Consider the following 13,997-nt stretch of genomic DNA (forward strand, 5'->3'; position numbering starts at 1 on the left):
TTTGTGTGTCTTTCTTTTGTAAAACCAGCACCTGCAGTTCCTTGTATCATCTTTTTTTTAAAAACTATTTCTTTGTCAGTCCGCAGACGTTAAGTGATGAGGAAAAATGTGTGTGGAACTAATGTGCGCATTTGAAACTACTCGGCTGGATTTGGGGACTGGCGCAAGTTATGTTACCGCAGGAGAGTGCAGTCAGTAAACATACTGAAGTGTTTAGAACCAGGCCGCCCGCGTGTGGAGATGACCACCTTGTCTCAAACTCGCACGGAACTGGTCCAAACATTCATTCTATAAGTAGCTGGGGGAATAGTTTGTAGTTCCCCATTCTTTCTCACTGTCTGTCTCCCTGTCTGTCTGTCTCTCTCTCTGTCTCTTTCTGTGTGTGTGTGTGTATGTCTGTGCGTGTGTGTGTCTCTCTCTCTGTCTTTGTGTCTCTACGTCTGTCTCTCTGTCTTGCTCTGTCTGTCTCTCACTCTGTACCTCTGTCTGTCTCTGTCGGTCTCTCTGTCTGTCAGTCGCCTGTCACACTGTCTGTCTGTCTCGCTCGGAGTGTGTGTGTTTGTGTGTCTGTGTGTGTGTGTCTGTGTGTGTGTTTGACTTGCTCTCTCTGTCTCCCATACTGTCTCCCACACTCTGTCTCTCTCTGTCTGTCTGTCTCTATCACTCTCTCCCTCTCTCTCTCTCTCTCTCTCTCTCTCTCTCTCTCTCTCTCTCTCTCTCTCTCTCTCTCTCTCTCTCAGTCAGTCTCTGTCTCGGTCTCTCTCTATCTATCTCTCTCTCTCTGTCTCACTTCCAAACCGTCAATGGGCTTTCTAGTTGGCTCTGGGAGGTGTGAATACTTAGTGGTGTGGATGTTATGCTGCAGAGTGCAAGGTTAAAGCCACCAGCCTTTCTCTGCGCACATGGTCTGTGGGCTCTGACTCATTCTAAATCTTGATGATAACTAATTTTCAAACTGCAAGTTTTGAGCAGGCAGTTAGGAAATACATCTTTGGGTCATTCGTTTTTTTTGACGTTGAAGCTGATTTCCAAGAACCTTGTTCTTTTATGTTTCAATAGAAACTTTTTTGCGTGTGGTTTTCTGACATTCTGGTTTGTAGATAATCATTTTCTCCCTTTTCCCGTCAACCCGCCATCTCACCTCTCGTCCTGGTTCAATATAACGGGATTTTCCTTCCCCCCCCCCCATGACCTGCCTGAAATTCCAGAGACTATTATACGGGAGGCAACGCTAATAAAAATCACATCCCAATTTAATTGATTGTAATCGTGGCCTTCTAGGTCCTCCTTGGGTTGTGTATGCGTTAGGAATGTTTTGATTTCCAGAAAGTACCGGTCCACCACCGACTCTCCGGCAACTGGTGGGTCCGGCACCTCCTTTAACCCGGACAAAATTACGAGAGCGCACTTGCAATTCCCCAACCCCAGACAGACAGACAGACAGAGTCCAGGTGAAGCGGCCGATCTCGACCTCATCGGGACTTACGTGGCCGGTCGGCGGGTTGAATTTGCCCTCTGCGGCCGGGGCAGGTCCGTTCTCATAGCCGACTTCTGCGGGCCAGTATCTGGACAAGGCTTTGCCCTCTGTTGGTCCGGCAAACCCGATATTGCGGCAAGGCTCTGGAACCAAGGGTGACGGAACACCCGTGGTGGGCCTGCATATCAACCTGACATTGTAGTGTGCGGCAAATCTTCCAAAACACTTGAGCACAAAGATTTCCGTGTCTTTCATTGCGAGCTATTTTGTTTTAAATACTACTCCTGAGCAGAACTAGTTCCCTTTCAAAACAAGAAGAAGGTGTACATGAAGTACAAAAGTTTCCTCAAGTTCCATTCCCGAAGTCTTAGTGTTTCCTTGATAGAGAGGTGATAACTGGTGGGAAAGTTGGGGTGGGTTGTAGATTTAAGTTGATGGGAAGGGGTGGATGGGACTTGATGGTAGATTTAAGTAAGGGTGGATGGGACTTGATGGTAGATTTAAGTAAGGGTGGATGGACTTGATGGTAGATTTAAGTAAGGGTGGATGGACTTGATGGTAGATTTATGTAGGGGTGGATGGACTTGATGGTAGATTTAAGTAAGGGTGGATGGGACTTGATGGTAGATTTAAGTAAGGGTGGATGGACTTGATGGTAGATTTAAGAAAGGGTGGATGGACTTGATGGTAGATTTATGTAGGGGTGGATGGACTTGATGGTAGATTTAAGTAAGGGTGGATGGGACTTGATGGTAGATTTATGTAGGGGTGGATGGGACGATGGTAGATTTAAGTAAGGGTGGATGGGACTTGATGGTAGATTTAAGTAAGGGTGGATGGACTTGATGGTAGATTTATGTAGGGGTGGATGGGACTTGATGGTAGATTTAAGTAAGGGTGGTGGGGAGATGAGGTAACAATTATTTCACAAAATCGGGTTGCTTTCTCTGGAGTGTCGGAGGCGAACGGGAGAGCAGATAAATGTTTATAAAATTATGAAAGGCATATATAGGGTGGACAGTCAGAATCTTTTTTTCTCCCTGCAAGGTGGAAATGTCAAAGAATAGAGGGCACTGGTTTAAGGTGAGAGGGGCAAAGTTTGAAGAAGATTTGCAGGGCAAGTTTTGGAGTGCCTGAATCATGCTGCCAGAGATGGTGGTGGAGGCAGATTCCACAGTGGCATTTAGGAGGCTAAAATCCAGTAAAGTCCGATTAAAGATAGTCCGAGGGTCTCCGATGAGGTAGATATTAGTTCAAGACTGCTCTCTAGTTGGTGATAAGTTGGTTCAGTTGCCTGATTACAGCTGGGAAGAAACTGTCGCTGAATCTGTACGTTTTCACACTTCTGTACCTCTTGCCTTACAGCGCCAGAGACCCGGGTTCGATTCTGACTACGGGTGTTGTCTGTATGGAGTTTGTACGTTCTCCCCGTGACCGCGTGGGTTTTCTCTGGGTGCACCGGTTTCCTCTCACAATCCAAAGACGTGCAGGTTTTTTAGGTTAATTGGCTTCGGTAAAAATTGTAAATTGTCCCTGGTGTGTAGGATAGTACTGGTGTGTGGGAATCGGTGGCTCATGCAGACTAGGTGGGCTGAAAGTTCTGTTTCCACGCTGTATCACTAAACTAAACTAAACTAAAGAGTTCAAGGATTTGTCTGTATTTGAACTCATTTCTATACGTATCATAATGCTTTTAAAATGAATATTTGACATTCCTGCTGCCAGGTCCAATTTTCTCATTGTTTTTTTTATATAGTATTTGATCATGTACAGAAATCAGGGAATTTATTTAAAAGAGTAATGTAAACCTTAAACTGGAAACTCTGCATGCATTTTCTACTGATCCCCAGCAGAGGGCAGTCATTCAGAATTGACCTTCCATTGAAGAGATGGGAGAGACAATGTGCTGGATGAACTGGCAGCATCTGGGGATGGAATGGCCCTTCATCAGAGAGCAAGAACTTATGAACATATGAACTTATGCCCACCACCCTTTGTGTAAAAAAAAGTTAGCTCCTAGTTTCCTATTAAAGCTTTCCCCCTTCACCTTAATCCTATGTCCCCTGGTTCTTGATTCCCACTACTCTTGGCAAAAGACTGTGCTAATTTTTTTATCCAGCCTTCAAAAGAGATGAATTAAGGTTGTTGAACCCTCAGGTGAATCTGCCATTCGATACGATCAGGTTGCAAATCATTCAGAACTTGATACGCACTTTTCACCATATCCCTATATAACCGGGTTTAAAATGTTATCGATTACAGATTAAAGTTAACTGGTGACCAGGACATCAACTGGTGGGTGCAGAAGGGAGTTCTAAATTTCCCGATATGCAGGAGAGATGGCAGAGTAGACTTGAAGGACCGAATGGCCTCATTCTGCTCCTTGAACCTATGAACACGAGATGCTTACTTTGTGGTAGGAGTGGCTCAATGACTAGTGTAGTGGAGTAGTGGACCATGCTGAGGCGCGCACAACAGGCCCTTTGGCCCACCATGTCCATGCCGACTGTTGCACTTATCTATTCAATAGAGTCATCCAGAAGGGAAACAGGCCCTGGACACCACAAAGTCCCATTTCTCTCAGCCATCTAAGCCAGTCCCATTTGCTGAATTGTGAAGCCAGAGGTAGGAATGTAGGAGGAGGGGGTGGGGAAGGGGAGAAATAGGTGTGTAGTCGAGGTGTTTCAGGGGAAGGGGGTTTCATTGGCAGGTGGTTCGACAAAGAATTCAGAGTTTAGAGATACAGTGCGGAAACAGGCCCTTCGGCCCACTGAGTCCGCGCCGACCAGCGATCACCCCGTACGCTAGCCCTATCCTACACACTATGGACAATTTACAATTTTACCAAATCTAATTAACCTACAAACCTGCACGTCTTTGATGAGTGGGAGGAAACCAGAGCGCCCGGAAAAAACCCACACGGCAACAGGAAGAACGTACAAACTCCGTACAGACAGCACCTATAGTCAAGATCGAACCCTAGCCTAACCCTGTCTCCAGCACCGTGAGGCAACAACTCTACCGCTGCCACAATCCAAGTGTCTTTTAAATGCTATAGTACCTGCTTCAACTACCTCATCTGGCAGAAAGTTCCATATACCCACCTGCTTTAGGTCTATAGCCTTATATGCCTTGGTGATTCAAGTCATTTATATGCCTTGGTGATTCAAGTCACTCTCCGGATGTTTCTTAAATGTTATCATAGCGTGGCTTTAAGGTGAGAGAGGCAAAGTTTAAAGGAGATATATAGGGCAAGTTTTATCTTAAACAGAGAGTGGTGGGTGCCTGGAATTTGCTGCCGGGGGTGATGGCAGATGTGATAGCGGCATTGAAGTGATTTTTGGACAGATATGGATATGCTGGGAATGGAGTAGTATGGATCACGTGCATACAGAGGAGATTAATTTGACTTGCTGTTGCGCTTAGCACAGACATTGTGGGCCGAAGGGCCTGTTGCTGTGCTGTGCTATTCTATACCAAAGACAGGCACAAAGTGCTGGAGTAACCCAGCGGGTCAGGCAGCATCTCTAGAGAAAAAGGATGGGTGACGTTTTGGGTCAGAACCCTTCTTCAGACCCCACCGCTGTGTCACCATGCCCCATGCATCCCTCTCAATCTTTCCTATCCATGCACCTGTCCAAATGTCTTTTAAGTGTTGTCATAGTACCTGCCTCGACTACCTTATCTGGCAGCCTGTTCTTTATATCCACCAACCTCTGTATGACAAAGTTGTCCCTCAGTTCCCTATTAGGTCTTGCACCTGTAACAACATTTGAGAAGCCATTTGGACAGGTATGTGGACAGGAAAGATTGAGAGGGACATGGGCCAAATTCGGGCAAGTTGGACGAACAATAGATGGAGCCTGTTGGTCGGCATGGATGTGTTGGGCCGAAGGGCCTGTTTCCGCACTATTTGACTCTATGACTCTAAGCCTAAGCTTCGTTGGTCGAGCTCCCCAGACAATTCACTCGTTCAGGCATTCATTCAGGCCGGTGTTTCTGGAGCTGAGAGTTAGCTGTATTGAGTTAATTGCTCTTTAGCAGAGCTGTTTGTCAGGCATTTCATATTGCCGGGCGGCCAGGCGTTGGGGGAAGGTAGGAAATATCTCCCCAGCTCACGTAACGCCACCAATGTCAATGAATTCCATCTGCTCACTCAAACTCCCCCCTCCCCCTTCAGCCACCCCCTGCCTGGTTTCCCCTTCCGGCCTTTTGCTGACCTATCTGTCAACGTTTCTGGCCCATCAGGAGTTGCGATACATACATGCAAAAAAATCCAACGTTCATTCACAAATTTAGGTTTGTGTTCATTATTGTTACATGTACCGAGGTACAGTGAAAGGCTTTGTTTCGCGTGCTAACCAGTCAGCGGAAAGACAATACATGATTGCAGTCAAGCCATCTACAGTGTACAGATACATGATAAAGGGAATAACGTGAATAATGTTTAGTGCAAGGTAAAGTCCATTAAAGGCCGATCAAAGATAGTCCGAGGGTCTCCAATGAGGTAGAAAGTAGCTCAGGACTGTTCTCCAGTTGGTGATAGGATGGTTCAGTTGCCTGATAACAGCTGGGAAGAAACAGTCTCTGAGTCTGGAGGTGTGCGATTTCACACTTCTGTACCCCCCCCTTCCTCAAATATTCCCTTGGTTAATTTGCCAAAATGTACATACGGAGGGAGGCCAGTTAAACCCAATATCCTTTTCTTTGTTTTAGCCATCTCCTGAGAACAATTTAAAAACATTCAAAATGGAGAACTACTTAACCAATGGAAGTCATTAAGGTTGTGAAGTCGTTTGACATTGAGCTTATGGTTAAAATGGTACTGGATAAGAATCGGAACCAAAATATATTGGGAGGAGATAATTTAATTTAGTTAAGTTTATTATTGTCTTGTGCACCGAGGTACAGTGAAAAGCTTTTTGTTGCGTGCAATCCAGTCAGCAGAAAGAGTGTACATGATTACAATCAAGCCGTCCACAGTGTATAGATGCAGGATAAAGGGAATAACGTCTAGTGCAAGATAAATGATAAAGTTTGATTAAAGATAGTTTGAAGGTCGCCAGAGGTAGATGGGAGGTCGGGACCGCATTCTAGCTGGTGAGAGGACTTTACTTTAGACTTTAGCAATACAGCATGGAAACAGGCCCTTCAACCCATCGAGTCCGTACCAACCAACAATCATCGCGTACACTAGCAAATTCCTAACACACTATTGAAAATTTACAATTTCATAGAAACCAATTAACCTATAAATCTTTGGAGTGTGGGAGGAATCCGGAGCACCTAGGAAAAACCCATGTGGTCACGAGGAGAACGTACAAACTCCGTAAAGACAGCACCCCTGGTCAGGATCGAACCCGGGTCTCTGGCGCTGTAAGGCAGCAACTCTACCGCTGCGCCACCGTGGTAGATCACTGTTGCCTGATAACAGCGGAGAAAAACCTGTCCCTGAATCTGGAGGTATGTGTTTTCACACGTCTGCACCTCTTGCCCTATGGGAGAGGGGAGAAGAGGGAGTGACCAGGATGAGACTGGTCCTTGAGTTGTAGAGATGTACAGTACACCACGGAGATGCCCTTCTCCGCTGAGCCTCCACTGACTACCAACCATCCATTTGCATGGATTCTACATTAATCCATATGTCAGTAACTATCCAATCAAGCCCCCTCCACACCTTGTTTCAATAAGTCAGGAGAAGGTTTACTGCAATGGTACAAGTCAAGAAGCGCATCTGTTACACGGTGAGATGCAGATTTGCCCGTCTGAAGTCGAGTCCCCACCCAATAGGTCACCCATCCACGTCCATAAGACCATAAGACATAGGAGTAGAATGAAGCCATTCAGCCATCGAGTCTACTCTGCCATCCAGTCATGGCTGATCTATTTTTCCCTCTCAACCTCGTTCTCCTGCCTTCTCCCCATAACTTTTGATGTCCTTCCTCATCAAGAACCCATCGAGAATAGGTGACGTTAGACACACAATGCTGGAGTAACTCAGCGGCACAGGCACCATCTCTGGAGAGAAGGAATGGGTGATGTTTCGGGTAGAGACCCTTCTTCAGACTGAGGAGCTAGCATCTACCAGCATCTGCAGTTCTTTCCTATACAAGAATACCGTAGGTGACGTTTTGGGTTGGAGCCCTTATTCAGACTTCTGAAGGAGGGTTGCAACCCAAAACCTCATCTCTTATTTTTCTATAGAGATGCTGTCCGACCCACTGAGTTTCACCAGCTTTTTGTGTCCATCTTCGGTATAAACCAACATCTGCAGTTCCTTCCCATGGTTGCGCAGTGGTAGAGTTGCTGCCTTACAGCTAATGCAGCGCCGGAGACCCCAGGTTCAATCCCAACTGAGGGTGCTGTCTGTACGGAGTTTGTTCGTTCTCCCCGTGACGTGCATGGGTTTTCTCCAAGATCTTCCGTTTCCTCCCACACTCCAAAGACGTACAGGTTTGTAGGTATATTGGCTTGGTAAATGTAAAAATTGCCCTTAGTGGGTGTAGGATAGTGTTGGGGATGCGGGGATCGTTGGTTGGCGCGGACTCGATGGGCCGAAGGGCCTGTTTCCGCGCTGTATCTCTAAATTGAACCGAACTAAAACAAAACTATCAATCTCTGCTTTACAAAAACAAATGGCTTGGCCTCCACAGCCATCTGTGGCAATGAATTCTACAGATTCACCACCCTCTGGCTAAAGATATTCCTCCTCATCTCCATTCTAAAAGTAAGTCCTTTTATTCTGAGGCTGTGCCCTCTGGTCCTAGACTCCAGAGATGCTCCCTGATCCGTTGAGTTACTCCAGAACTTTGTGTTCTAAGCAAGTGTATGCAGTTAATGAAATGGAGGAGGAGTTCAAATTATTTGCTGTCGATAGGGAGGAAATAGTTTTCCCGAGAATGGAATTGGATAAATACGTGAAAAGTAAGAATCTGCAGGGCTACTGGGGAAAGACTATGGTTTTCCAGTACAAACCATTCGCCTGAAGGGGAATGAAGCATTGAAGGGCCATTGGCTTTTGATGTATAATCCAGCATTGGTGTCAGAGTGAGTCAACTTTTAATGACTCATTTAATAAACATTTTGTGTTCAGGTTTGGTCGCTCTGCTGTAGGAAGGATGCCATTAAGCTGGAAAGAGTGCAGAGAAGATTTACGAGGATGCTGCCAGGACCTGAGGGCCTGAGCTACAGGGAGAGGTTGGGTAGGCCAGGAGGCTGCAGAGTGACCTTATAAAGATGTATATAATCATGAGGGGAATAGATAGGGTGAATGTGCAGTCTCTACCTAGGGTAGGTGAATCAAGAATCAGAGGATATAGGCTTAAGTTATGAGGGGAAAGATTTTACAGGAATCTGAAGGACAACTTTATCACGGAGGATGGTGGTATTTGGAATGAGGCGTCAGAGGAGGTAGTTAAGGCAGGTTCTATGACAACATTTAAAAGCCATTTGAACAGGTACATGGATCGGAAAGATTTAGAGGGATATGGACCAAAAGGTGGTCAGATGGGGCATCTTGGTTGCTATGGATAAGGGCCAGTTTCCATGCTGTATGACTCTATGCCTATAACTCCTAATTAATGTTCATCACTTCCATTCATTACCGTCCATTCCCTGTTCCTCTGTGCTGGGGCTGAAACTGAACCCAAACTTGTGTGGACAAGTGATTTATCAATTCAACATCTCAAAAGTAACATTTGTAATGTTGAGCGGGCAGGAAGGCTGCTCACAATCTTCAGAATGAGATATCGTGTGAGAAGAGGAGACTGGTGAATAATTGATTGTTCTGATCGACCTGGTTTTATAAAGTGTCGACTGGTGTTTTGATTGTCTCTCAGCAGAAAGTCTGAGGCAGGCTAGGTAGGTAGGTTTCGAGTCAGATCTGAGCAGATAAGGGCACGATGGCACAGCGGTAGAGTTGCTGCCTCACGGTGCCAGAGACCTGGGTTCAATCCTGATTATAGGTGCTGTTTGTGTGGAGTTTGTACATTCTCCCTGTGACCGCGTGGGTTTTGTCCGGGTGCTCCGGTTTCCTCCAGCACTCCAAAGACATACAGGTTTGTGGGTTAATTGGCTTTGATAAAGATTGTAAATTGCCCCAATTGTGTAGGATAGATTTGGTGTACAGGGATCGCTATTCAGCAATGACTCAGTGAGCTGAAGGGACTTTTCCAGCGCTCTATCTCTGAAGACTATAGACAATAGACAAAAGGTGCAGGAGTAGGCCATTCGGCCCTTCGAGCCAGCACCGCCATTCAATGTGATCATGGCTGATCATTCACAATCAGTACCCCGTTCCTGCCCTCTCCCCATACCCCCTGACTCCGCTATCGTTAAGAGCTCCATCTAGCTCTCTCTTGAAAGCATCCAGAGAATTGGCCTCCACTGCCTTCTGAGGCAGAGAATTCCACAGATTTACAACTCTCTGAGTGAAAACTTTTTTCCTCATCTCCGTTCTAAATGGCCTACCCCTTATTCTTAAACCGTGGCCCCTGGTTCTGGACTCCCCCAACATTGGGAACATGTTTCCTGCCTCTAGCGTGTCCAATCCCTTAATAATCTTATATGTTTCAATAAGATCCCCTCTCATCCTTCTAAATTCCAGTGTACACAAGCCTAGTCGCTCCAGTCTTTCAACATACGACTAAAGTCTAAAGCTATTATAAACATCTCAACATCTCAAGTTAGCTGCACTTCTCCAGTCCTCATGTCCAACCACACTTCATTCTGCCTGGGTATATCTCATAGAAACGTTTGTATATATATAAAATACAGGTGGAAATTACAGGTAGGAAACCGGAGCACCCGAAGAAAACCCACACGGTCACAGGGAGAACATGCAGACTCCGTACAGACAGCACCTGTCGCCAGGATCGAACCGGGGTCTCTGGCGCTGTAAGGCAGCAACTCTACTGCAGTGCCACTCTGCCACTTACACCTTATGTATCTAACATGACTACTGTTCATCTTTCTGCTGTATGAGTTCCAATCTCTCGTTGAAATGCTGGCACTTTGAAAGATTCTTGATCGCACTTTTGCATCCACTCCCTGCACGCTGAGGCCAATTTACAGGGGGCCAATTAACCCACATACCCGCACGTCTTTGGGATGTGGGAGGAAACCGGAGCACCCAGAGGAAACCCACGTGGTCACCGGGAGAACGTGCAAACTGCACAAAGACAGCACCGTAGGTTGGGATCGAACCCGGGTCTCTGGCGCTGTGAGGCAGCAGCTCTACCAGCTGCACCACAGTGCCATCAGTTGTTAGCAGAAATCTCCCAGAGGGGTGCCTGAACTTCTGAGGTGACCTGTTTTTTTCCTTCTCTTTGTTTTGCAGGTGACGTGGCTTTATTGAACTGAACGGAAGAGTTGACCATCAGCCAGGTCACCGATACACCGGGGGCAACACTGGTCATTTGCAATATCACCGCTGGCCGTCTTCGTTCTGAAGATCTCAGGAAGTTTCCACGCCCTCCCCCCAACTCCCCACCCCACCCTCTCATCCCCACCCCCTGCCCCCCCGCCCCCGGCCAGAGAAAGAGAGCAATGAGCAACAGCGGGGCGAGAGAGGGGCCAGCCAAGCAAGGGGCCGCAGCTCCCAAGCAACCTGCTCCCGCCGAGCCCGTGAGGAGGGGCCGCGGACGGCCAAAGAAGCAGCCTCAAGTAAGCCAGCGCCATTCTCCCTCCCAGTGGTGAAGCGGGTAGAGCTGCTGCTCCACAGCACCAGGGTCCACAGTTCGATTCTGACTTCGGGTGCTGTCTGTGCGGAGTTTGTACGTTCTCCCTGTGACCGCGTGTGTATCCTCCGGGTGCTTCAGTCTCCTCCCACATCCCAGAGAAATTGTGGGTTTGTAGGTTAATCGGCATCTGTACATGTGTAGGGAGCGGATGAGAAAGTGGGATAACAGAGAACTAGTGTGAGCGGGTGATTAATGGTCAGCGTGGACTCAGTGGCTCGAGGGACCTGTTTCCTTGCTGCCTCTCAAAACTAAACTAAAACTAAAACAATCAAACAGTTAAGTGTTGGCGGTACAGTTGTGCTGTGGTAGAGTTGCTGCCTTACAGCACCAGAGACCCAGTTTCGACCCTGACTTTGGGTGCTGTCTGCGTGGAGTTTGCACGTTCTCCCTGTGACCACTGGTGCTCCAGGTGCTCCGGTTTCCTCCCATGTTCCAAAGACGTAGGTTAATTGGCTTCTGTAAATTGTCCCGAGTGTGTGGGATAAAACTAGTGTGCAGGTGATCGCTGGTCAGCACCGACTGGGTGGGCAGAGGAACCAGTTCCAACGTTGTATCTCCAAACTAAACTAAAACTAAAACAATCAAAGCCACAAACCCGTTGAGCTGAGACTCACAACTTAATTAAAACCAGTGGTAGAACAAGAGTGGAAATCGATGTGACTTCCTCTGATTGTATTCATGTATGTTATAGCTGATCTGTTTGAATAGTATGCAAAGCAAAGCTTTTCACAGAAGATAGACACAAAATGCTGGAGTAACTCAACGGGACAGGCAACATCTCTGGAGAGAAGGAATCGAGATCCCTCTTCGCTGTACCTCGGAAAATGTGACAAAAATAAACCTAAACCTAAAGTGGCATCAAAGCACGTTCTGAGTTGGGGCTGCTTCAGATGTGTTGGGTAGCCAGTGGAAAGACCAATTCTATATCTCTACACTGTGGACGGTTCGATTGTAATCATATAGAGTTTTTCCGCTGACTGGATAGCACATGTATAGTCTTTCCGCTGACTCGTTAGATGTGACAATAAGCTAAACTAAAACAGTCCGAAGAAGGGTCCCGACCTGAAACGTCACCCATCCTTTTTGTCCAGAGATGCTGCCTGACCTGCTAAGTTACTCCAGCATTTTCTGCCTATCTTGGGTATAAACCAGCATCTGCAGTTCCTTCCTACACGTTTTGTTAACTAAACTATTGCTGCCTACAGTTTGATTTCGAAGACCCCACCATTAGATACACCAGCTCAGATGTTAGTTAGACGTGTGAAACCTATTGTTTTTGAGGTTGGTTCCTTTTCGGTACAGTTTATCTCGAAACATATTTTCATAGAATCTTACCTTTATCATAATTTTCCATTGTAAACAACAGCATCCACGTATCTGATGGAAAATGTCATTATAAAACTGCCAAGCTGCACTTTCACCATCACACCCAAAGAGGCACTGCCGCACCGCCAATGGCCAGAGAAAATAATTACAACCAGTCTAAAAAAGAGACAAAGTCCTGGAGTAACTCAGCAGAACGGGCGGCATCTTTAGAGAACATGAATGGACGATGTTTCAGGTCGGGACCCTTCTTCAGACCCGTCTCGACCCAGAATGTTGCCCATCAATGTTCTCCAGAGGTTCTGCCTGATCTGTTGTTACTCCAGCACTTTGTGTCTTTTTTGGTAAACCGGCATCTGCAGTTCCTTGTGATGGCAACAAGTCCAGTTCATCTGGTGGCAATCAAAGTGTTTAGATTTATTTAGATTTAGATTCTACAGCGCGGAAACAGGCCCTTTCTGCCCACCAAGCCCGCGCCGCCCAGTGATCCCCGCACATTAACACTATCCTACACACACCAGGGACAATTTTTACATTTACCCAGTCAATTAACCTACAAACCTGCACGTCTTTGGAGTGTGGGTGGAAACCGAAGATCTCGGAGAAAACCCACGCAGGTCACGGGGAGAACGTACAAACTCCATACAGACGGCGCCCGTAGTCAGGATGGAACCTGAGTCTCCGGCGCTGCATTCGCTGTAAGGCAGCAACTCTACCGCTGCGCCACCGTGCCGCCGTTGATGCTGAAAATCTGAGATAGAAGCAAAGAATCCTAGCAGTACTCTGTGGAAGGATGTAGATTATGTGCAGGCAGATAACAGTTGGTCTTGGCACAGCCGAGTGGCACGTCTTTACTTTTTAGGCTTTAGAGATACAGGGAAACAGACCCTTCAGCCCATTGAGTCTGTGCCGACCAGCAATCACCCCGTATACTTGCACTATCCTACACACTAGGGACAATTTACAATGTACAGAAGCCAATTAACCTACAAAACTGTACGTCTTTGAAATATGGGAGGAAACTGGAGCACCCGGGAAATACACACGTGGTCACGAGGAGATACGTACAAACTCTGTACAGATGGGCGGCACGGTAGCGCAGCGGTAGAGTTGCTGCTTTACAGCGAATGCAGCGCCGGAGACTCAGGTTCGATCCTGACTACGGGTGCTGCACTGTAAGGAGTTTGTATGTTCTCCCCGTGACCTGCGTGGGTTTTCTCCGAGATCTTCGGTTTCCTCCCACACTCCAAAGACGTACAGGTATGTAGGTTAATTGGCTGGGTAAATGTTAAAAAAAAAAAAAAAATTGTCCCTAGTGGGTGTAGGATAATGTTAATGTGCGGGGATCACTGGGCGGCACGGACTTGGAGGGCCGAAAAGGCCTGTTTCCGGCTGTATATATATGATATGATATGATATGATATGGCACGTGTAGTCAGGACTCAACCCGGGACTCT

At 46.8% G+C, this 13,997-nt stretch overlaps 1 protein-coding gene across 1 annotated transcript in view; it reads left to right on the forward strand.

Moving 5' to 3' along the window:
• The first annotated feature begins 11,023 nt into the window (after positions 1 to 11,023).
• The window catches only part of LOC144602003 (uncharacterized), a 63,845-nt gene continuing 60,871 nt past the window's right edge, over positions 11,024 to 13,997 (forward strand). The window contains exon 1 of the mRNA XM_078414687.1: positions 11,024 to 11,140. Coding sequence (XP_078270813.1) covers positions 11,024 to 11,140 — 117 coding nt within the window. The remainder of the gene's footprint in view (positions 11,141 to 13,997) is intronic.

Source organism: Rhinoraja longicauda, chromosome 17, assembly GCF_053455715.1.
Source record: "Rhinoraja longicauda isolate Sanriku21f chromosome 17, sRhiLon1.1, whole genome shotgun sequence".
Taxonomy (NCBI): Eukaryota; Metazoa; Chordata; class Chondrichthyes; order Rajiformes; family Arhynchobatidae; genus Rhinoraja; species Rhinoraja longicauda.